The sequence below is a fragment of the Dasypus novemcinctus genome, chromosome 10 (genome assembly GCF_030445035.2).
Source record: "Dasypus novemcinctus isolate mDasNov1 chromosome 10, mDasNov1.1.hap2, whole genome shotgun sequence".
Taxonomy (NCBI): Eukaryota; Metazoa; Chordata; class Mammalia; order Cingulata; family Dasypodidae; genus Dasypus; species Dasypus novemcinctus.
The window spans coordinates 57,689,937-57,715,834 of NC_080682.1; the positions used below are offsets into that span (position 1 = coordinate 57,689,937).

Consider the following 25,898-nt stretch of genomic DNA (forward strand, 5'->3'; position numbering starts at 1 on the left):
AAGTTTTAACTCAATTATCCCTTTCAATGAACTCTTTCCTGATCATTTTGACTAAATCATATCCTAGCAGTCATGGCCTTAATACCAGTCATCAATCATGTTGCTCCAACATAGCATTTGCCACCTTTGCGTCAGGGTCACTATCTTCAACTAGACTGTTCAAAAGCAGGAAACCAGTGATTTTGTCACCACTGAATGCCTAATGCCTGCATGCCTGGCATACAAAAAACTGACATCCAAACTTGATGAATGAAGCCTTAATTCAGTGGTTTAATAGAGGATCCCTAATATAAATACAGTAGAGACTACTTACAAACAAGGAATAATACACTATAAAACTACCTCTACTAGATCAGGAAATAACTGCTGGTCTTTCACTGCCTATCTAGAGCTAAGGTGCTACATGGAACTGGATTAGTGCCCAGAACAGTTTGTTGGTCAACTGTTAGGGTATTAAAATCCTGACCAGACAGATTTCTTTAAGCCTTTTTTCTTCCCATCTCACAAATAAAATTACTTCTTCTTAGAGCTTTGCTGGATGGTACATACAACTGAAGCAGACTTCTCTCAAGGACAATGAGCAATCAGTTTTAATACGATTTAATCTAACGTGATTTAAAACATTTACTGGTCTTTTCCAATATTTTTGCAGAAAAAAAATTCAAAATGGGTAAAAGATAAATGAGCCTTAACAATTTACTTTCACTTTCCTGAGCCTACCACCCTCCCCCCCTTAACTCTATAGAAGGGAAAACCTCAAAGGCAGTACTGATTCTATCAAATATAATTTATAGTTAATACAATTTAAGAGTGCTTAATAAGAATTCCAGTGGCATATGGATTCAGAATGAAGTGATGGGTATGAACTCAAGAGCTTACCTGCATCCATTTCTTCCTAGTCAGATATATTACAAAATACAATAAACAATGCAAACTTCCTACGACAGTTGGGAGGCTGGCAATGCTCAAGTATCTCAACATTTTTTGAATTGGCTGTCAGCTGAGCACCCTCAATTAATGAGACTTCTTAAGATAAACATTCTATTGTCTCCTTTAAGTAGAAAAGTTCCATGCATTAGAGTTGCAAGTATAAGGAGACAAAATCGTAGAGGCTAAGTGATTTAAGGTGTTTTAAGGATATTTGTTTTAATATCAAGATACAGTAATTTTGGGGAAAACGCTTCCATATTCTTTAGGATTATTTAGATCTGGAAAGAGAACTGCTCTAACCAAGGTAATCAATGGCATTCTACTTAAGACTTTAAAAAGGAAGTTTCATTATCCATTTTAGATGGCTGGTATACATTTACAAGTGTATTTTCTATGTGGAGTATTGCTACACCAAGGTACAGGGACATGTGTGGCAATCATTTCCTTGAAAACTCTGCTAAAAATACGCATTTGACCAAACAAAAAGGCCCCCTTAAGCTTGGACAAACATTCACATATTATACAGAACACCTTGGGGGCTTTTTAAAAAGTTGTCTGCCTCATAATGAGATACTTCCTTTAAAAAATGTAGTCTGAATTGAGACATAAAAGTTTTACATTTAGACTGGGATGGTAGAATGCCAAAAAAAAAAAAATGTAGTATTTTAAAAAGAACAATTCTTTTAAAAACATACATAGAAATAATCAAATAAATACTAATACCATTACACATTAACATTACACATTCATATCACTAATGCAAATAAGGTTGAAACCTAGAAGGCCTTTCTCCCCATTTCAACTCTGAACTGATTCATAGAAAACATTACTGTATAAAGAACTCTTCACTTCATTTTATAATTTTAAATGTCATGAAGTTATTTTCTACACAGATAGCCAAATTTAGTTTTATAGGTTTGAAAGCTTAACAACATCTATAGATTACCCACTAAACCACGAACAGTTTATCCAAGCCCCTAAAATACAGCTAACATATGGTTGTGGTACATCCCAGGTAGAAGTCATTTAAAGCACACAAGGGGAGGTGCTAGCAAAAGAAATACTCATTTGCAAAAGTGAGCAGGTAACCCTTCAATATGATGTACCACAACCACAAATGACAAGAACTTACTTTATTTTAAAATAAACATCGAAGATCCCCATCCCTACAACCTTATAAAACTTCTGAATGTGGAATGTTCAACAGCCTATCCATTTTTAGTAAGTTACAAAACCAAACTCCAGTTTGTCTGATGATAAATGTTGGAGATTTTTTTTTAAAGTAAAGATGAGGCAACTACTGGGGAAAAAAATCCTTAGCTAAAGGCTAAAAATAAAATTCAATATCTGCACAAAAAATACCATTAACTTAGTAGCCTTTGCTTATATTAGGATTCATTTTCCATGAAATTAAAGTAGGATGCAACAACAAGCAGCATTAGGTTCACAGGCACACAGAACTAGTGCTCAAACTGCTAACACAAATTCCAACATAGTACATAAGGAAGGCTAAGTCACTATTGAACTTTCCATTCTCCATCAAACCTATGACTCTCCCTATGCATCTAAGGGAAGACATCACCACTTTGAATATAAATGCCTCCATGAGAAAAGGAGCATTCAATCAGGGTTAAATTAGAGAAAAGGTAAGTGTACGTACTACAGAAATAGCTGCTGGAGATGTGTGACACTAACAATGCATGGGGGTAAATCACATAAGCTGCTAGTTGCTGAACACCAGTGTTTCAAGGTACAACTTTTACAAACATTTTTTATTTGTTTTGCTTATACCATCAGAACTGAAACTACTGTCTGTCATTTCCCTAAATAGGAAAATCAATCTAAAACACATACTGGTGCTTTTCAAAAGAGAGCAATTTAAAAGGGTGGTTGCAGCAGGCATTTGATATCTTTTTCTCTTAAAAACCTTCAGGCTGCAGGAAAGACATGTGACCAAAAGTGTTATGATTATCCATTTCAGATTTTCATCAGTACCTGTACCAATTTAGGTAACAATACAGCAAAGGTCCAAGAATTAGTGACAGACAATGTACATGTCATAAGGAATGATATATAGTACCAATCCTTACAAAAGTCATTGTCAAAGAATCTATTAAGTGTTCAAAAGGTATCTAAATAGTTCACATTAAATACAGAAGCGGCCATCCAGATTACATCCCATATTTGTTGCATATTTTTCAAAAAGTGCCAATCAAAGCCTAATTTTGCATTTTGGCTTCGTCTTATACAGTATCAGCTGTTAAAAAGCAATTTTACATATGTTTTAAACCACAGTAGTTTGGCCAGATGATGAACAGTGCTATCAAAGCTGGTAGCCAGCCTTAAATGTGTGATCAAGGGGCCATGCATAATTTGGTATGCATCTAAACGTTCAGTGCTCAAATTTAACTGGAAAAGCTGTGAAATGCAGTTGATCTGCCAAACCATACTCCACTCCTTTCATCTTCCTTTCATGGGAAGGCTATACCGAAAATATTTTAGTTTTGTCAATCACCATCGAACAACTCTAGGGCTGATTTGTAGATTTTATCCAATGTCAGAAAAGTCAATCTTGCTTTTTTCAAACCACTTCAAATAACTATGGAGATATTATCACCCTATAAAATATGTTTTACTCCTAAGCAAGGGTGAGGAATTTGAGTATCATGTGCAAGGCTCAAGATGACGCTTAGGACAGAACATGCAGAATAAAAATAGTTTCCTTCCATATCCAGGTAATATAAAGCTGACAATTGTAGTCCTGTCTTTATGGGATGAAAACAGTCCCTTTACAATAATTTTCCTGTAAGGGAGAACAAATAGATAATAACTCTTCTGGTAACATATTATGGTACACTGGCCAGTGTGTTTTTGGCGATTAAACATAATCCTGTGAATCAGATTAATTCACTTGCTGAGTGTTCATTTGCGGCATCCCTCTGTTGGGTCTTGGGGGCCCTCCACGACCTAGAAGACAAAAATGGCATTTGGTTTTTCTTTCAAGTATTATTTGTTTTGCCTTCAAGCAGATTTTCATCTGAAGTCAAGAAGCATCTGGGTAGCTTGTCACCACATTATTAGGTTTAAGAGGTCAATTCTTCAGTGTTCAAGTTTCACCTGTTCTGAAGTTGCTATGTGCAAATTTGCTCATGTTCTCTAGTGAGTAGAGCTAATGGAGTATTCCACCAGTACTCATTCATTCATTCATTCAACAAGTATTTATTGAGTGCCTACTATGTGCAAGGCACTGTCATCAAGAGTTGGAAATAGATACAGCAGTGAAGACAGACAAGGTACCTGCTCTCACGGAGCTTACATTCTAGTGTACACTCTAGCTTACATTTCATTAATAAGTAACATCATACTATCAAAATTAATAAAAGCACCAGAATGAAAACAGACCTTATTACCTAAACTTTTAAAAAGAAACTACAAACATTCAAAATGGTATAATGATTCGTAACAAATAAAATAACTTTTTACATGCTGTTAAAACAAATTTTTAGCTATCAATTAACTTTCATTGAATATGCTACAAGGTGGGGAAGAACAACATAACTCATTCACATGCAAATATCCTTTGAGATACTTCTAAGTCAGGTCAGTAATTCCCCAAGTGATCCATTAATTTGAAAAGTACCTTCTTACTGGCTAATTTCTGCTAGCATTCAAATCAAAGTACTTTGTAATTTCTCCTTAATATACATTTTACACGTGTTATGTGGCCAATAGCTAGAGGAAATCTTTTCCATGTTTAACTTTCTTCAAATCAGAGAACCATTTAGAACTTTAGATTATATGAAATGTTAGCTCTAATTGTCAAGCTTGTTAACATCCTATGCAAATAGGAAGTAGCTTTCCTACCTTAAAAGACAAACGAACAAATTAAAAGATCTGAACGCCTATAATTTTTAAGTATAATATTATTAAGCTAGTCAGGAATTTGAGGCTTTTATTTAAAGTCAGTAATAATTTGGTATTTATATCACTAATAGTGGTCTAAAAATCAGTGAAATTTCAATTAGTTCTTTCACGTCTAAATGGTTCTCTAAAAGTAACTACGGCTTGGCTTATTTGGCCATTAAAAGGTTTCTAGCCCTAAAATAAAATATGCATATTTCAAAAACGAAAGAGGAATAATAAATTTATATAAATTTTCACTCCCATTCCAAAAATGTCTTACAAAAATGTATCAGTTAAGTACATCCTAAAAACATCTAGCAGGTTTTAGGATCTGAAAAATAATTTCCAGTTGGAAAAACACTTTTTTGCAGGAGAAGAAAATGTTCTAATTTTCACGACAGCTTATATAGTAACAGGGAAAAGTCATTCAAAAAATTAAAATTTGGTTTCAAAATTAAGTCTTAGAAACAGAGCATTTCATTTACACCCTAGCAACAAGTCTGGAAACAAGATATATACTCCTAACATGTAACCTACATGCAGACTACCAACAGCTCTTCCAAGGCCAGAACAGAAGCTCCACTTAGGAGCTAGGATCACCACCACAAAATATTACCTCGTGGGGCTCCCCGTGGTCCACTCTGCCCAGAGCCTCGCTTGAAATTCTGCTGATATCCATCCTAAAAGACAAGCTAGTTAGTACTGAAAAGAAAATATTTTTCTGAATGCTCACCCCATCTATTTCTATTCTTAAAATGTAACATGAAGAATACAGACTCATTCTTCCATATCTTGCAAACATTTCAGTTTATCACAGCTAAAGTTAGTCCGTAATCGTACTTCCATTATTCTCAAGAGCATTTCAATAAAACTTATTTCTCTGCTCCTAAAATCTTTGCTTTTTAATACAATTTATTAAATGAGTATCTACTGAGTGCTAAGAAAAGCAAGTTATGTACAAAGCTACAAATTTAGTCCCAGATTACTTAGTTACTGAAATCCTTTGTGCAATATACCACTCCCTTTCAATAATGTATTTAGATAAGATTTATATATTAAAACTGTTTTACTTACCCGCTGATAGCCAGAGTAGTCCCGGGCAGCACTGAACTGAGACTGTGTATAACCACTGTTTGGAGTGTTAGAGAATGAAGGGCGGTAACCATCATATCCTCCTAAAATTTAGGATAAGAAAACGTTTTCCTATCTTCACAAGGAATTTTTGCTTTCTTATTATTGACCAAAAGAAGAATTAAAAAATTCAGAAGCCACACTAAGTTATTCAAACTAATTTAAATTTCCCATCCTGATCCTGTTTAATATTCTCAATATATGGCATTAGAAAATAAAATTTTCACCCATCCATATACACGAAGGAACAAAACAAAAAAAGGTCTGGTAACGTAGAGGAAATAAGCATCCTCCAGAGAACAGTAAGAGACTGTTGGTCTGACCAAAAAAAAATCCAAATACTGTGATTTAAATAACTAAATCAAAATTTGTTAGATGGGAAGCAGATGTGGCTCAAGCAGTTGGACACCCACCTACCACATGTAGGATTGGGGGGAGATTCTGTGTTGGTTCCTGGTGCACCTTCTAAAGAAGACGAGTAAGATGGTGAGCTGACACAACTGGCTGGTGCAGCAAGCCAATGCAATGAGATGACACAATGAAGAGAAACAACAAGCAAAAGCGAAGGTTGCTCAAGCTATTGGGTGTCTACCTCCCACATGTGAGGTCCCGGGTTCATTTCCCGGTGCCTCCTAAAAAGAAGACAACAAGCACACAATGAACAGAGAGCAAGCACGAACAACAGGGTGGGGGTGGGGGATGGTTTGAATAAATAAAATAAACCTTAAAAAAAAGTACTATAAATGTTTAAATCATAAAGAGATTAATAGAGAGATATCTTTCCCAAAAATCCCAGGAAAACTTTTATATATTTTGCAAATCAGAAGAGAAGTTAAAAGTAGTATATGGTCATCAAAATTCTTTTTTTTTACCTCTGAATCCATTGGCAGGGCCCCGGTATCCATTCATCAAGCCTCTAGCACCACGGGAGCCTCCACGAGACACACCACGGCTATTGTAATAGGGTTGACTGCTACGTGGAAATCCAGTGTTCTGCTGGGGAGGTTGCTGATGGTTACCAGTCACTTGATGGGGCTGGTCCTGGGAACCATGATAAGTGCCAACCACTAATAAAAATAAACATGTATTTTATATATACATGCATATATACACATACACAAACAGCTCACTATAACTTGTTTGTTCTCTTACACTCTTATTAAGTTTAATTCTGTCTTTAGAGAAATTGCATATTATCAACAGGGAACTACAGGTCAAAGAAATCCTGTTATCTTTCTCCTACCCACAGATTAAAGAAGATAAAAACTCTAGCAATAATTCCAAACCTTGGAAAGCAGAGCATGTAATTTTATACTTCCAAATAAATGATTTGAAAGGCTACACTATTAAACAAGTAAGCAAGATCTGTCTTTTAGCACAAAAGACCTACAATTCAAAATATTTCACAAGCTGAAACACTTGGTACAATTATCATTTTGTGCCATTTAATTATTCCTCTTCACTACAAAACTCAGTGGTATAAGCTCTTTTTAAAATCAGTTGGTACTTAGTGTAACATACAAAACCATGCTCTGCCATAGGTAGGTAGCTATATGGTAGAATAATCAGTATATTTACACATTAAATCAGCAGAGATCTTCTACTTATAACCTTTAAGTGTTTGTAAAGCATAAACTCTAATCCATAAAAAAAAAAAAAAAAGTCAAACATCCTGGGCTAGATTTTTTTATTATCTTTTTCCTGACAAGGTATTAATTCAAATGTACACAAAATTTCTGGAATGGTAGGACACACTGATTTGCTCAATAAATATCAGAGTACCTATAACATGCTAAGCACTGTCCTAGACACAAGGGATCTATGAGTGAACACCACATAGATCTTACCTATATGAAAGTCCTTTTCTAATGGCAGATAAGTAAATAAATATACATACAATTAAAAACATCTCTACTGTATCAGGTAGTAAGTGATTAGAAAAAAAATGAAAAAGAAGGATAAGTAAGTGAACAAAATGAATAAATTCTATTTGGATATGGTGATGAACAGAAACCTCTCTGAGGTGACATCTGAGCAGAGGACTGAAGTTTAGCCAAGAAGCAAGCTATAGGGATACTGGTTTAAAAAACTGGGTGCCCGCCTACCACATGGGAGGGCGGCTTAGGTTCAGTTCCCAGTGCCTCCTAAAGAAGATAAGCAAGACAGCGACCTGATGTGACAGGCTGATACAAAGAGCAAACCCAACTAGGAAATGCAAGGAGGAAGGAGCAGAGGTGGCTCAAGCGATTGGGTGCCTCCCTCCCACATGGGAGGTCCCAGGTTCAGTTCCCAGTGCCTCCTAAAAAGAAGAGCAGACACAAAAAGTACACAACTAATAGACACAAAGAACAGACAGTGAGGGCAAACAACAAAGGGGGAAGGGAAAAAAATAAAAATAAATCTCTAAAAAAAAAAAAGCCATGCAAACACCTGTAGAAAAGGTTTTCAGGCAAAAAGGAAAGAAAGCATAAAAGCCCCTCAGACTGGAGAGAACTTGCTGTGTTTGTGGACAGTATGGGTATGTAAGGAAAGATATGGTAGCATATTGACAGGATAAAGACAGGATCTTACAAACCAGTGTAAGGACTTCGGATTTCTTTCCTAAAAGTAATGGGAAGCCAAAGGTTTTGAATAGGAGACATATGATTTAAATTTGTCTCAGGCTACTGTGTAAAGAATAAAGTGGCTAAAGTAAGAGTCATGGGAGAATAGCAAGGAGGCAATTGCCGTAGTCCAGTTAAGAGATGATGGCTACATGCACACTATATAATATGATTCATGGACTCTTCAAGTACTCTTAGGCCTAAGAAATGGAAAAGAAGAAAAAAAACTTTAAATTTTCTGTGAAGAATTGGTAGGAAAAAAAAAGAGGGAGACCCTGGCTGCCTGAATTAGAGTGGTCATGTGGAAGTATCAAACAGGCAAGGTATACAGGGCGATTTCATACTTTTATTTCAATATCTATAAATGCTATGATGTCGATTTTCACAATCAGTGTATATTTTAAAATGGTAATAAAAAAGGTTATCTGGCTCAAGTATTTCACAATCAATTAGGTAAGTCAAGGAGAATATAAGAGCCAGGACAGTTTGAAATCAACTGCCACAAAGGGTAAAATAAATTAAATGGCATATAAGTCAATTTTACATTCAGGGTAAGTGGATGTGGCTCGACTGATAAAGAGCATCTGCCTAACATATAGGAGGTTCAGGGTTCGGTACCCAGGGCCCCCTGGCCCGTGTGGTGAGCTGGCCCAGGCGCAATGCTGCCGCGCACAAGAAATGCTGTGCCATGCAGGGTGCCCCCTGCATAAGAGTACCCCACGCACAAGGAATGCGCCCTGTGCAAAAAAAGCACAACCCGCCCATAAGTAGCGCCGCGTACATGGAGAGCTGACGCAGCAAGATGACCCAACAAAAAGAGACAGATTCCTGGTGCCACCTGACAAGAATGCAAGTGGACACAGAAGAACACACAGTGAATGGACAGAGAGAGCAAACAATGGGGGTGGGAGTAGGGAGAGAAATTTTTTTAAAAATTTTTTATATTGAGTACGTCATGTGAAAAAAATAGTGAAATAGTAAACAAGGACCCCAAAATACTTATCTGTGCACAACCAATTTATGACTGCATGATAAATTAGTTAAAATAGTCTGAAAGCAAGAAGTCAATTTTATCGTTCAGAAGCTGAACCTAGCATAATTGACAAATTTAAGAAAACGAAAAAATTTCTACCTACATTATTACTGTAACAGGTATAATGACCAAATTATGACCTTATTTGCCAACAAAGATTTTGTTTGATCAAATGTAGCCACCGTGAGATTTTTGCATAAATTTCACTAATTTAGCACAAAGAGAACCAAGTTGACTTCCTTTTAAATTCTGCCCTCTTTAAAGATGATTTCAAGCCAAGTATCAGGCTAGCAGAGGCTTCAATCAATTAGCAATTAAAAGTAAAGTTTATCAGGAAGCAGCTGTGGCTCAAGCAGTTGAGTGCCTGCTTCCCACATGGAAGGCTTCGAGTTCGGTTCCCAGTGCCTCCTGAAAACAAAGACAGATAACAGGGAAGCAGGCTTGGCTCAATAGAGCTTCCACCTACCACATGGGAGGTCCAAGGTTCAAACCCAGGGCCTCCGTGACCCATGTGGAGCTGGCCCACGGACAGAGCTGAACCACGCAAGGATTGCTGTGCCACGCAGGGGTGTCCCCCATGTTAGGGAGCTCCACGCACAATGAGCGGACCCCGTAAGGAGAGCTGCCCAGAGCAAAAGAAAAGTCCAGTCTACCCAGGAGTGGCACCACACACACAGCAAGATGACACAACAAAAAGAGACACACATTCCCAGTGCTGCTGACAAACAAGTAGACACAGAAGAACACACAGCGAATGGACACAGAAAACAGACAACTGGGGCGGGGAGAGGAAGGGGAGAGAAATAAACAAATAAATAAATCTTAAAAAAAAAAAGATAACAAGCAAACAAACCAAAAAAACGAATTCAGAAGAGCCAATGTGGCTCAGTGGTTGAGTGCTAGCTTCCCACTTATGAGGTCCCAGGTTCAATCTCCAGCCCCAGTACGTTTAAAAAAAAAAAAAAAAAAAAATTTAAAACACACACACACACAAAAACCATTAGAGGGCTAAAATTATATAATGAAATGGGATATTATGAAAGCTCACTGACAAAAGAAATGGGTACAAGGGTTCCAAAATGCACATAATTAACATACAATAAATACGGACTCAACTTAAGATCAGCAATGAAAATCTAGTCTACTAGCAAAAACAAAAACTCTCATATACCGCCTGTAGCAGTTTGATATGGTTCATGAATTCCAAAAATAGATTATGCATTATGTTTGTAAACTGGCCTGTACCTGGGCATGATTAAATTATGTTTAGGACTTTGATTGGGCCATATCAGTAGTGATACCCACTAAGGGGTGGGGACTCACAGATAAAAGGCATGACAAAGGAGAGACTTGGAGTTTTGATGCTGGAGTTTTGAGCTGGAACCCCGGGAAGTAAGCACACAGAGGAGAGAAGGCCCCAGGAAGAGAAACAAGCCAATTGCCTAATAGTTTACACCTAACCTTGTGGAGTGAGGCAAAGCTTAGAGAGCCTCATAGTCTACAGCTGACCTTCAGGAGAAAACAGAGGAGCTGAGCCTGGAGAGAAATGAACCCCAGGAAGAGAGGAAACCAGGAAGCCTTAACCCTGGCAGACGTCAGCAGCCATCTTGCTCCAACACATAGCTAAAGACTTTGGTGAGGGAAGCAACTTATACTTTATGGCCCAGTAACTGCAAGCTTCTACTCCAAATATATACCTTTATAAAAACCATTTCTCATATTTTGTATCAGCACCCCTCTGGCTGACTAACATACCGCCATTCTAAAGTTTATAAAATTTAGATCAGAAGTTCTTAACCTTTTTTTGTTTCACAGACCCCTTTGCCAGTCAGGTGAAAACCACAGCCCTCTTGCGAAGTCCACACTATACTGTGTATCATTTAATAAAATATCAGACCTGCACCAACACGAAGTTACAAAAATAGTATTTTCTTAAATTTCAATTCAAGCTCACAGACCCTCTGTTAAGAAACCCTGCTTTAGAGCTAACATTGCCAATAACTGCATTGGAAAGCAAGTAGCTAATAAATTGACATTGATTTTCTTACCTGTTTGAAGCTGTTCTTGCTGAAGTTCTGTTTGTTCTACTTGGTGAGGCTGACTGGAAAAGCTCTGGTTATAACTAGCCTGGTACTGATTTTGCTGCTTTAAAGTTTCTGGTTCATTAACAGGAGGAACTGGGGCATTCATATTGAACACCTGTAAATGAATAAATGATTAGTTCATTCCTATATATGTTAATAATTTCCCCACTTTGAAATTAGCAGATCTGAATGCCGGTTTTATCACAAACATAAAATAACACCTCAAAAGTCTCAAATACACATCACAAAAATATCCCTTAATAAATGAACTCAGTGTGGGAGATACATATACCATACAACACTTAGCAAAGAAAAAAGCTATAAAACAGCAGGGATTAAAAGATTTTTTCAGTGGCCTTAGAAATATTATTTATAGAAGAAACCTTTGTAAGAGGTGCAAACTCCTAATACCTCTTCCAGAAATTTAATCTATGGACTGAATTGCATATTTAACTCATTTATTTTAATTTTCACTTTTACTGATATTTTAAAATCAAGAGTTAATATTTGTTTTGTTTTTATTTATTTTTCTCTCTCCCCCCGCCCCACCCCAGTTGTCTGTTCTCTGTGTCTATTTGCTGCGTGTTTTTCTTTGTCCACTTCTATTGTTGTCAGTAGCACGGGAATCTGTGTTTCTTTTTGTTGCGTCATCTTGTTGTGTCAGCTCTTTGTGTGTGCGACGCCATTCCTGGGCAGGCTGCACTTTCTTTCACTCTGGGCGGCTTCTCCTTACAGGGCGCACTCCTTGTGCATGGGGATCCCCTACGCGGGGACACCCCTGCACGGCAGGGCACTCCTTGCGCGCATCAGCACTACGCGTGGGCCAGCTCCACATAGGTCAAAGAGGCCCAGGGTTTGAACCACGGACCTCCCATGTGGTAGACGGACGCCCTAACCACTGGGCCAAGTCCGCTTCCCAAGAGTTAATATTTGAATGACATCACTAAGGGTGAAACCTATGAAATAAGAAGATGCAGGTACCTAACTCATCTCTGAGAACTGAATCAGTCTATGTTTAAGTAAATATGCCCTATGGTTAAAGGAGATGGAAGTTCAAGTACAAAATCAAAATGAGACTTTGTTGAGAATCCAGCATGATACACAGATCACACTAGGCACTTAATATTAGAAGAACTAATTTCCTTACCGTTTGCATGGATTGGAATGGAGCTGCATTTACATTGATTCCACTGCTATGTAAAGGTTTGCTTGTCCCAGCCTGGAACACCTGAGGCTGAGAAGCTGCAGGAAGGGATGATGATGCTGTAGTCTGGTCTGTATTTAAAGAGATTGTTGCCTAAACACAAAGTGAATAGATGTACTTTAGTGATAAACTAAACTAGGTAATGTCTAGTACCATCCTTATATATATATTTACAAACTCAACTATTTCATGAAAGCAAAATACTGCAGGGTGTGCATTAGGCTAAAAATGAAGGGTTACTGTATTAATGGTAATTTATGTCTGCCCAATTCATGAATAAGCGCCTTATCATGTTTATATGGTCTAGTAATAGAACTTGCCTGAATCTGGTCAAGTGGCTCTTTTTGTGGTCGTTGCTCTGTAGCATGAGAAGGCTGATACAAAGGCTGAGATGCTGTGTACCCTTCACTTGTGGATGAAACCAAAGGAACCTAGATGTAAGAAATCAAAGCTTCTTTCTCTTTACAAAAGACATTTAAAAAAATAAAAATCAACTCTAATTCAGATAGGGCTAAGAGAGATGTACTGATTCAAGATGCGAGAACTGTTTCTTTATTGGCAAAAATCTGCAATCAACTTTAGAATTATGAAGTATAAAAACAGGTCTTCTGAAATTCTCAGTTCAGAATAAAAAAGCTTCTTCCTACATTATTAAAAATTTATAAACTCAAGAATTAAAGAAAAACTACAACAACAGTCATGAAAAGAAAAAGGAATGTAAACATGGAAAAACACTGATAGTGACCAAGGCCAGTGAATTTTCAACAGAAGACTTTGACACTTTGATTAAATATTTACCTGACTTTCCTACGCTAATTAAGAAAGACACCCAAGAAACTGGTTTAAAACAAACCTGAAAAATATTTCTATCACTTACCTGTGTAGCTTCCGGTTGTACAGGAACTTGATTAGGTTGAGCAAGTCTAGATTCAGAATGAACTGCCAAGGTTGAAAAACAACAAAAAAATTAAATAAAATCAATTTCTCAAGAGATAGAAAAGGCAAATTTTTACAGCAATCACTAAAATAAACTAGAAATGTAGGTAAGGTTTTAGTTTTCAAGTGAGCCTTTTGGTTTCCTGAGTATGATCTGTCATTTCTCACAACTGCTTTCACTTTTTATTTTGTAAGGGTCAAGTAAAATTAGTAACAAAATATTAACCAAGTATAGAGCAGACAGACAACAATCAGTGACAATTACTTATCCATATGAAAATGCATTTTAAAGAAAAAACTTTTAGTTAGGATGATTCTTACTCAAGATTTTATAGATAATGATCAATTAATATTTTAACATTATCAACTTCCAATACAATTACAAAATGTTTCCACAGGAAAAAAATTTATATATAAACATACCTTTAAAAAAACTTATATTCAATTCCATGTCCACCTTATTGCCAACTCCCATACTCTCCCTTTCCCCCACCCCCCACCCCAACCATAGTTAAATAATAAAAAATAAAAAACTTTGGTCATTTAGGAATCACTCATTTTCATTTGACAGTCTAATGGACTCAGCATCACCAGGATATCTAGTCTTACAGGTTGTTATGTCATCACTAACGTGTTCATTTTGGCACAACTTCCCAGCTAAGGAAACCACAGACTTTCTTCCTCTGAAAGAATTCAAAATATGGGAACTCAGAAGTAACTGATTCCTTTCTAGAAGGTCTAACCCTGGATCTCTTTTCTAACTCATGGTAGAGATCTGACACAGATATGAACTTCCTTAAGAGAAATCCAAATTACTAAGTTAGCTGTGTCATTAAACATGCTTTTACTCAACTTCTTTTAGAACATTCAAGACTACGCAACATTAAATACATTCCTTTACATAATTCTACTTTCGTACCACAAATGCCGACCCATTAAGGAGAAAAACCAAGGCTCCAAAATTACTATAAGTCTTGATGAGAAAGCATCAAGGGGCTATAGCAAGGGGCTATTTAATGCTTTCAAAGTAATGATAAAGACCAGTAAGAGTCAAACACCAACTTTTATTGTGTATTTCTTTCCCTTTCCTCAAGCTGTCCCTTACCAACTTCATTGTATGATCTCATTTTCATTAGGTAATAAAATTTTCAGAAATTCTCCTAAAATTTCCACACATCCTTCAGTGAAAGATACCTATTTTTATTTTCATTATTAAAATGAATTTTGAATTCTAAAAGCGAAGCAAAATTCCATTTACGTAAATTACAAAAATAGGCAAAACCGATCAGTGTTAGAAGTCAAGAAGTGGTTACCATGGTGCTTGGGGAAGGGGGAGAACAAGTGACTGCAAGGGAACACAAGATGGGCCTCTAGGGTACTGGAAAAATTCCATGTTTCTTGATCTGAGTGCTGCTGTGTTCAGTTTGCGAAAACTCATCAAGCTGTACACTTGTATGCACAGTAAAAAGTTTAAATAAAACTACAGAAATGTACTTGTAATGCACATTATAGGAACAATAACATTTATTATCAAAGTACAAGATACAAGATCTGAAAATTCAGCAAACATTAAAGGAAAAGAAAATTCAAAGAATTTTACAAAACCTCAAAGATTTTGTACCTTATAAAATCAATCTCATATGAAATAACATTACTAACCTGGAGGGCAAACTAGCTGGGGCATGTCCATGTTTTGTGTTGGATTCATGGGTTGTGCAGATACAATGGCAGGATCAAGTGTCTGGTTTTCAAAATCTAGCATTGAATCCTACAAGTTAAGTTAGGATATAATGGGATTAAGTCAAATAATATAAACATTTAAGCCTTCTGCTATAATATTTGACTTAAAATGTACCTACCTGTATGAAATTATAGGGCCCCTGCATTTGTGCCATAAGGTCCTGTACTCGCTGTCTTCTCACAAGGGGATCTGCCTGAGCCACTGGAGTCAAAGAGTGGGGCTCTGGTACTGAAGGAGATGCAGCCTGTGGTTGCTGCTGGAGTGAATTTACCACCTAAAGTGGAAGAGTGGGGAGGTTGGTAACCAAACAGTATGAGGGTGAAGGAAAAGTCCAAGATGACACTCCACATCTTTCCCTGTAAAGTGGGCCTTTCTGAAAGTTATATATATGAGATCCCAGATTTTTTATTGAGCAACCTGATGTCAATAACAATCATGCGCTTTAATAGGCAGAGTAACACACAGAAAACTGTATAAAATAAATTTTTTGTAGTCAGATAAGCAAAATATTTTTTAAAAATCTAATACTCAAAGGGATAAACAAATCATCACCTTTTAAATTTTTAAATAGTCCTGTACAATGAGTTTGGTATTATAATCAATGTACTACTAATAATTGGTTTTCAGGAGATGAAAATTACTAAAGTTATGAATCTTGCAAAGAGAACCAGAGCACTCTTACCTCAACTGTTTCAACTGTCCACTCGTCCACCTGCTCCTTTTCACCACTGCTGAACTGTGTTTCTGCCATAAATTGTCTATTTACATACTGCAAAACAAAGTAAATGATTTAGACCTCTGCTTGGAAGGCAGAAAATAAAAGTAGCATTAAATAAAAAGCATACCTCTGTTGATTCAACTTCACTTTGTTCAGTGTATTCTTCTGCTGGCTCAGGTTCTAAGAGGTTAAAAAAAAAAGTATAAGCCATCTTTCTTTTTTTGGAGGTACCAGTGCCTGGGAGTGAATCCAGGACCTCCTATGTAGGAAGCTGGTACTCAACAACTGATCTACACTGTCTCCCAGAAATCTTTTTAAAGTGACAATTCAACTTAAACTCCAAATGAGTTAAACAAGTTACCACCATAAAGTCTGTATTTACAAAATTATAGTTAGCAGTAAGCTTTTCTATTAAGTCATCCTTACAACACAAATTTAGAAAGAGAATTCTTTTTCATTTTGTCCAGAATAAAAATTGCTTTAGTTCTAACACTAGTTATTCTGGTTCATGTAAATGCAAATTAAGAGCCGCCAAATCAAAACCTTTCAAGTAATAGCGCAAAGTGCATATAGATTAAAAAATCTTACTCTCAATTTTATCTACTCTGTAAAAGTGGTAAGAGGGGGTAAAAAAAAGACTACTTATGTAGATCTGAATCTTTCACATATTATTTCCTTAACTGCTCTGCACAACAATCCTACAAGTAAAGTACTATTACTCCACCCCATTTTCTATTTGGGTAACTTGACGTACAGAAAGGTTCATAACTTGCCCAAAACTACACAGCTAATAAGTTATACAAGATTTGAATCCAGGCAATCTGATTCTTAGAAGAACTACATTACAAAGTTTATGCTCCAACACTTCTTTCCAGTGAACTTAGAATTGTACTCATCACCTTAGAGTTATAATAAAAGTACTTAGAAGTACTTACCTATACATTAGTGCTGATATTAAAATTGTTAAAATTAAAAGGTGTTAAAATTAATCAGACAAGACCCTTGCCTTTGAGAAATATTTGTAGCCAAGATTAAGTAGTTATAATATCCCCACTATAAAAAAAGTCATACTACTCACCCTATAAACTGGCTTGGTATACAGAAGTAAACCTGGACTTATCAGTTAAAAATCTATTTAAATAGCCTAAAACAGTTGGCCAGCATCTGTACCAAAGCCCAGCAGTACAGAAGTAGGAAAAAGATCAGTTTATAACAGTGATTGAAACCAGTAAGATAGGGAAGCCGACTTGGCCCAGTGGTTAGGGCGTCCGTCTACCACATAGGAGGTCCGCGGTTCAAACCCCTGGCCTCCTTGACCCATGTGGAGCTGGCCAATATGCAGTGCTGATGCGCAAAAGGAGTGCCGTGCCACGCAGGGGTGTCCCCAGTGTAGGGGAGCCCCATGTGCAAGGAGTGCGCCCTGTAAGGAGAGCCATAAAGAGAGCATCCCGGTGCAAAAGAAAGTACAGCCTGCCTAAGAATGGAGCCTCCCACACAGAGAGCTGATACAAGATGAGGCAACTAAAAGAAACACAGATTCCCGTGCTGCTGACAACAGAAGTGGACAAAGAAGATGACGCAGCAAATAGACACAGAGATCAGACAACCGGGGTGGGGGGAGGGGTGTGGTGGGGAGAAGAGAGAAATAAATAAATAAATCTTTAAAAAACAAAAAAAACAAAAAAAAAAACCCAGTAAGATAAATGAATTATATCAAATACCTTTGAGAATTACTGTTCATGTACTTTATCTTAATACTGTCATACTTAAGACTATAACTTAAACTCATGACACAAAATCAAAGAAAAAAAGAAAAAGAAAAAGGAAAAAATGGAACAAAAAACTCATGACAAACGAAAATAAAGCCAAGATGCTAACACTAAAGTTCATATGCACCTAAGTACTCACCAGTTTCAGCTACCTGGTCTTCAACTGTAGGTGCTGGGGCTGCCTCCTCTTCCTCACACAGCCCATTCTGGTGGTTGTGGGTACTGTCAAAGTAGTTGGACTGGAAAACACGCTCAACAATTTCCTTCAGAGCTTTATCTAAGAGAGAAATTATAATGTGGATGCCTGGCTTAAAAGATTCAAATTCTGCAAAACATCATAGGAAGAAAATTTTAAAACACTCATCAAATGTTCATAAAACACACATAAAAGATTTGTTTCACCAAGAACAGAAATTCATTAGAGAATGATAAAGAACCTATTTATAATAAACTTCAGCTAAAAGATGTATTTTAAGTAAATGAGTTTCAAAAAAAGCTAACAACTAACATTCATTCTATAAATATTTATACAGCACCTACTATATGCAATGTGCTATGCACTGGGGACACAAAAACGGTGTGTAGAAAGACACCGTATCTGACCCCACTAAATTTATAGTCTAATAGGGAAGAGTAACCAAATACAAAAACAGTAAAATTACATCTCTAAAAAGTACTACACAGAGGATACAACCAACGGGACCTAGTAAGGAAGAGACGAGGGAAGGCTTTCCTGGAGGAAGTGTTTTAAGAGCTAAGTTCTAGAAAACAAGTAGTAGAAGGGAGCAGAATGTTCCAGCACAGAAGCAAGAGTATTTACAAAGGCCTGTACAAAGAAGGGAATCACATTAGAAAATCAAAGGATGCCACTGTAGCTGAAGCATAAGGGAAGAAGAGGTTGGAGCACTATTGGTAAAGGCCAGACCACACAAGATCTTGAAGTTAAAGGAATAGTTTTAACCCAAAATGTGATGTGAAACCAATAAAGGATTTTAGGGGGTGGGGGAATCTTCCATTCAATTCAAAAGACGACTACATTAATCAGGAAGAAAAAGGCAGAAAAGTAGAAGAAAGGAAAGTAGGATTTAAAAGATATTTAAAAGGCAAATTAAACTGTCAGAATTTGATGGAATAGGATGTGTAAAGACCTGGCCTTGAATGGTAAATGAATAATGAGTCATTCCCTGATAAGACACTATACAAAGAAATAAAACTTCAGGGATCATATTATATCAAAGTATTATAAAAAACTAATCCTGTAAATAAAATTATTACTAACAATTTGTTGAATGCTGAACATTACATGTTTTCTTCCCTTGCTTCAGAGGTTTTTAACTCAGTACTATGTTTCAAAAAACTTACGGATGAAAATTAAATATACATTAAAAACACTAATTAATATTAGGTTGGTGAAAAAGTAATTACAGCTTTGCACTGTTGAAATTTGCCATTTGATATTGGAATACATTCTTAAATATGGTTATGTTATACATCATTTTAATGTGCATTTCTTGCTTTATGTTTTTTTGCTAATGACTTATTATTTGCTGTTTATTTTATATTTATTTTAGACTATGGAAATAACATTAGACAAAAAGCAAATTCAAGCAATTTTCTTATTTGAGTTCAAAATGGGTCATAAAGCAGCTGAGACCACTAGCAACATCAACAACCCATTTGGCCAGGAACTGATAACAAACATAGAGTACAGTGGTGGTTCAAGATGAAGAGTGTAGTGGCCAGCCATGAGAAGTTGACAACGACCAACTGAGAGCAATCACCAAAGCTGATCTTTTTACAGCTACAGGAGAAGTTGCCGAAGAACTCAACGTCAACCATTCTATGGTCGTTAGGCATTTGAAGTAAATTGGAAAGGTGAAAAAGCTCGGTAAATGGGTGCCTCATGAACTGACCAAAAATCAAAAAAATTGTTTTGGAGTGTTGTCTTCTCTTATTCTACCCAACAACGAACTTTTTCTCAATCGGATTGTAACAGGCAACAAAAAGTGGATTTTACATGACAATCGGCAACAACCAGTTCAGTGGGTGTACTGAGAAGAAGCTCCAAAGCCCTTTCCAAAGCCAAACTAGCACCAAAAAAAGGTCATGGTCACTGTTTGGTGGTCTGCTCCCAATCCGATCCACTACAGCTTTCTGAATCAACCATTACATCTCAGAAGTATGCTCAGCAAATTGAGGAGATGCACCGAAACTGCAGTGCCTACAGCCAGCACTGGGCAATGCCCAACCACATGAATGAATTGGGCTACAAAGTTTTGCCTCGTGGGGGGGGGGTGGGGGGTGGGTTGCATAGGAACCTTTTCTTTTTAATGTAACATTCTATGTGATCTATTAACTTTAATATAAATTTAAAAAAAAAAACAAAAAACAAAGTTTTGCCTCACCCCCCATATTCACCTGACCTCTCACCAACTAACTACCACTTCTTCAAGCATCTCAACAACTTTTTGCAGGGAAAGCGCTTCCACAACCAGCAGGATGCAGAAAATGCTTTCCAAGAGTTTGTCAAATCCTGAAACATGGATTTTTATGCTACAGGAATAAACAAACTTATTTCTCACTGGCAAAAATGTGTTAATTATAGTGGTTCCTATTTTGATTAATAAAGATGTGACTGAGTCTAGTTATGATAATTTAAAATTCATGGTCCGAAACCACAATTTCTTTTGCACCAAACTATTTTATTATCCCTCCATTTGCTATATATAAAGGTGTTTGGGGACAAGATTAGGTAGGAAAAAACACCAATACAAGCTATAAGCTTAGAAGTTTGTAACTAGTTACACAATTCCCATGAAAACTTGATCAAACTACTTTTTTAAGCTAATAATTTCACCCACATGTCAATTACTTTTCAATCAAGCCTCAAATGGTCAATTCAGTAAATGTGTAGCAGAACTAAGACAAAGCAACAGGCTAAAAAGATTTAACAAATCAAGGAAATGACTTCTTAAATGAAAAGATACGAAAAGATTGGTACCTCATTTGATGTACCCATTTCTTACAAAAAAGTCTAATTTGTATCAAGCTTTGCCGATTAAAGCTTACCATCCAATTTAATTTCTTTTCAACAAATAGCTAAAAATAAGGTATAAATATAATGTTTTTACCTTAATATGCTCAAAAACCTATTTCTCTAATTCAATCTTATAAAAGCAAAGGTAAGAATTTATTTCCTGATTTACTAAGAATCTATTCCTAATTTACTGAGGTAATGAAACTTAAATATGCTTTTATATTAAAAAAAATCAACATAGAGTTGAATTATTTCAAGTTAAAGCTCACTAATAGAAAAATGGACTAGATAAGAAAGACTATGGCAATGCCTATGAGTAGAATATATAATGTCCAGTAAATATATTTAACAAAACTTCCGGTCATAAGGAAAAACCAGTCCCTCTCGAATGCCAGTAACTCTTAAAAGTCAATTCAGAGTTAATTTGTCCACCTCAAGCAAAATAGTTTATATACAAAACCATTACTTAAGTTAGGACTCTGATTTTTACAAATTTTTGTTGCTTACTGTTGATACTATGATTTATTACATGCACACAGACATGGAAAAAAGACACTAAAAGGAAATAAATCAAAATGTAAACAGTGAATGATTGCTTATACTCTTCTAAAATTTTCTTTAATTAACATTACTTTTAAATAGGGAAGCTAATTGTTTAAGATTCTTAGTTACAAAATCAAAGTACCAGTGATACTCACAGGTTGTTCCACATACAGATTTTTCCTTCCCTTCCAGCAAGTCCCACAAGTGAATGGAGGCATGTTCATACTGCTCATTCAACCTTAGAGAAATAATTAAGTAGCTAATTAGTTACTATGAAATTGTCAACTTAATGTAATATTTAGAAGATTCAATTATCAAGATCATTATACCTCAAACTCATATCACGTTCAGGGTCCACCAACTTATAGAATTCATCCAACAATGACAATTCCTCTTCAGACAGTATTGGCACTCCATTCAAACCTTGTTTCAGGTCAGTTCGCACCTCATCATCTCCCAATTTGTCCAAAATATACTGTAGCTCAAGTACGGTTTTTAAACGTTTCTGTTCAGCTTCTTCTCGCATAAGCTGCTCCCGGCGTGCTGTCTTCTTTATTGTTTTCTGAATCTACAAAAGAATATAATCAGATCATCAACCGCTGGAATAAGTTTTATAAAACTCCTTTAATACAATTTCAGGAAGAGTATAAATAAGACGGATTTCACTTACTGAATTAATTGTGGCCCCTATACATAAGAGTATGATACCAACTTAGACACAGAAGACAATGTTTTAATTAGTTGTTGAAAATTCAGAACACATCTTCCCCTGAAAGGTATCATACTACTCTAATGTTATAGATTAAACAATGTATTTGGCCCTTGCTTCAAAATAACCCACCAGACACGGGAGAGAAACAAGAGAGTGGATACAGATAAAGATGAAATATGATTGACTGAGGGCAATAACTGTACAAGCTGGGTATAGGTACATGGGGAATTATATTCTTTTCTCTTTTGTATACATCTTTGAAACTTTCCATAATAAAAAGTTTAAAAATTAGGAAATTTTAAAATAAATTGTTCTATTAATAACTAAGACCCCAAGCCAAGTTAAAACAGAAACCCTACCACAGCCACAATAAATTCTTATCTACTATATCTATCTCCTCTATGGAAAAATGGTCCAAAGTTTTAACTTTTAAGTACCTACTACCAACTCTCAAGGAGATACCAATGCCCCCTCTTCTCAAATAATCCACTGCTGGTTATAAAGGCATTCCAGCATACTGAAAATAATGACTAAAACTGATTTGTTTTCTTGAATAAGGGGGTGATGGCTGAGAAAAAGATGGTAGTGATGATATGAAAAAGTATTTTTCCTACTATTCTTTTTCTTCTCTGTGAAGACTGAAGGGAGAACATCAACCAAACTCAAAATATTTCCCTCCTCCTTTCTCAGGTCTAACATCAGCTTGGAGATAAAGAAAAAGTCAGTCCTCTCAAGAGCCAAGACAGTGTTTTCCTTCCTACTTTCTTCCCTTACTTGAGCGCCTCACTAGGAGAAGTGAGACAGAGCAGTTCAAAGTAAGGATATATGAAACCTCTACTATAGGGAGAAATGGGGAAAGAAGACCTGGGAGGAATAATGAAGGTTGCGACAAGATGACAAATCTCTAATGGCCGAAGACATGGTAGTAGAATAAATTATCTTAGCATAATAACAGCAAGTGAATAATACATATGAGCAGAGAAATGAGATCACTGGAGGCAGAAAAGCAGAAGACATTATATGAAAACAGGCAGAAATGCAAAAGGAAGTCAAGAGAGGAAAAGAATGAAATACAAAGCATATTGGAGTTAAAGCTAACAAAGCTCTTGAATGCAAAAAAAAAAAAGGTATTTAATACTTGTGAAAAGTACACCATGGTATCAGGACTCCCAAGTGAAGGCCCAGTGAAAAGTTGCTGACAATATCAGTGTTAAATAGAATCAAAAGAGGATATGAATATTTCGTTTATAAAGTGATAGGATTCAGAAATAGATGTTACATTAAATTGTACAGCAATCTTGCTTCTGATGACCCATATTTAAAAATAAAAATCAGAAAAAGAAATTGGACAGGGTTCATCAAGCCTGAGGCTCCAATATCTAGGCCAAGTGGAACAAATCCTTACCATGGTACAAATCAAATTTCCTTTTGTCCATTTTCAGGAAAGTCATCAAAGTTTTCTACCTTCAATCAAATTTATTAAGTAATGATAACATTAAGTGCTTAAAATATCTTAGTTACACATCAAATACTGTTCTAAGCACCACCCTATGAGGTAGGTACTATTATCACCATTTTACATAAAACAAAACTGAAGCACAGAGAAAGCTAAGTAACTAACAAAGGTCATGTAACTAGTAAGTAAAAGTGGCAGAATTAGTATTCAAACCCAGGCAGTTTGGTTCCAGAGTTAGAATTCTCAATCCCTCCACTGCAGGGTTTCTTAACCTTTTTTGTTCCAGACACGCCCCCCACCCCACCCCTCTGCCAGTCAAGTGAAAATCATGGACCGCTAACTGGAGCCACACTACACTGTGTATTATTTAATAAATGTATCACACCCACACCAACATGTCCCCACAAGACCCACAAGAATGTTTTTTTTTTTTTCAATTTCAATTCAAGCTCAAGGACCCCTGGTTAAAACCCCTGCTCTACTGTACGGTTCCTTTAACAAATTATTCTGTTTATTCATTTCACCAAGTCAGAGGCAATATAGTATTTCTATGTTATTAGCCTTTCCCAAATAAGCTGACATTTATTGAGAACGCTATTAATTTGGGGGCTCAACCTTCAACAAATCATTTGACTTTGTTGTGTTTAATTTTTGTCAAAGGCTTTAGTCACATCAAAAGGTGTTTTGGAAAAATCTACCACTGTATTAGATGAAGAGTTAATTTAAGAACAATGTATCAACCTGCCACTTCCCTTAAAATCTCTAATGGACAGACAAGTCACCAATTATATAATCAAGCTTCTTCAGTTTATTTTCTGATAATGGCATTGTAAGATAGTTATTAGGCATAAAGGAATATATGGAAAATAAATATCTATTCATGCTTACATTACATACACATACGCAGTTGATACATATTTGTCATAGCTGAGAGTCAGTCCTTTTAAAAGACATCTTTCAGTGTTACATTAAGGTTTACAGAATTGGAAGGCATCTTAAGATATAACTGAATCTAACCCTCTCTCTATGCAGATAATTTAAGAGATTCGGAGAGCTTCTTAACAGTAGAGCAAAATATAACAAAATTCTCTCCTAACCAAATTTTTAATATTTCAATAGTATATACTTGTACTTACATCTTGACTTAATGCCATGAAACTCCTCTGTAATTCTTTTGCGAACTCCAGGTTATTTGTGACTTCCTGGTATTTAGATACCGCATCCTAAAATGGCAAAGACAGAACCCAACTACTTTACTGAAAAGAAAAAGAACCAAAAAATTAATTTTCATATTTAATTATGAGTAGAAAATCTTTAATAAAATGTTAACTTTACCAGCTGATCTTGATTAAGCCTTTCCCCCTTGTTCATTCGTTCCTGGTAATCATCAAGCTTGCCCTATTATAAAAGAAAAAAAAAATTATATTCCATATTGAAGACATATACCAGCTTAGTCATGCTAAAATCACAATACCCATACAATCCTCAATTCTTTCCTTAAATATACTCTATAAATAAACTCCAGTTTTAAGTTTATACATTAAAACACCTCAATAAATTTAGTGAATAGTGAGCCAAGAAATGAATTTAAGTATACCAAACATGCTGAATGATAACAAATATTGTAAAGCAATGAAACAACATTGTTTACTCTTTAGGTTTCTCAAAAAAAGGGCTGCTCTATCCACATGAGTAAAGGCCACAATTTGCTTGGGAGGAAGCAGACTTGGCCCAGTGGTTAGGGCGTCCATCTACCACATGGGAGGTCCGTGGTTCAAACCCTGGGCGTCCTTGACCTGTGTGGAGCTGGCCCACACGCAGTGCTGATGCACCCAAGGAGTGCCCTGCCATGCAGGGGTGTCCCCGCGTAGGGGAGCCCCATGCGCAAGGAGTGTGCCCTGTAAGGAGAGCCACCCAGCGCGGAAGTTCAACCTGCCCAAGAATGGCGCTGCACACACAGAGAGCTGACACAACAAGATGACGCAACAAAAAGAAAACACAAGATTCCCGTGCCACTGACAACAAGAGAAGCGGACAAAGAAGAACACACAGCAAACAGACACAGAGAACAGACAACTGGGGTGGGGGTGGGGGAGAA

The 25,898-nt window shown here is 36.4% G+C and overlaps 1 protein-coding gene across 3 annotated transcripts in view; it reads right to left on the reverse strand.

The window, feature by feature from the left end:
- Positions 1 to 250: 250 nt before the first annotated feature.
- CAPRIN1 (cell cycle associated protein 1) overlaps positions 251 to 25,898 on the reverse strand; it is a 38,032-nt gene continuing 12,384 nt past the window's right edge. For all 3 annotated transcript variants that reach the window (XM_058305583.2, XM_058305582.1, XM_071218111.1), the window contains 17 exons: positions 25,136 to 25,198; positions 24,937 to 25,023; positions 21,962 to 22,200; positions 21,788 to 21,870; positions 18,192 to 18,329; positions 16,411 to 16,463; positions 16,248 to 16,334; positions 15,684 to 15,839; positions 15,484 to 15,592; positions 13,766 to 13,827; positions 13,209 to 13,319; positions 12,832 to 12,981; positions 11,649 to 11,799; positions 6,837 to 7,031; positions 5,908 to 6,008; positions 5,450 to 5,513; positions 251 to 3,897 (listed from right to left, as the gene is read on the reverse strand). In XM_058305583.2, the coding sequence (XP_058161566.1) occupies positions 3,833 to 3,897; positions 5,450 to 5,513; positions 5,908 to 6,008; positions 6,837 to 7,031; positions 11,649 to 11,799; positions 12,832 to 12,981; positions 13,209 to 13,319; positions 13,766 to 13,827; positions 15,484 to 15,592; positions 15,684 to 15,839; positions 16,248 to 16,334; positions 16,411 to 16,463; positions 18,192 to 18,329; positions 21,788 to 21,870; positions 21,962 to 22,200; positions 24,937 to 25,023; positions 25,136 to 25,198 (1,914 nt within the window). In that variant the 3' untranslated portion in view covers positions 251 to 3,832. The remainder of the gene's footprint in view (positions 3,898 to 5,449; positions 5,514 to 5,907; positions 6,009 to 6,836; positions 7,032 to 11,648; positions 11,800 to 12,831; positions 12,982 to 13,208; positions 13,320 to 13,765; positions 13,828 to 15,483; positions 15,593 to 15,683; positions 15,840 to 16,247; positions 16,335 to 16,410; positions 16,464 to 18,191; positions 18,330 to 21,787; positions 21,871 to 21,961; positions 22,201 to 24,936; positions 25,024 to 25,135; positions 25,199 to 25,898) is intronic.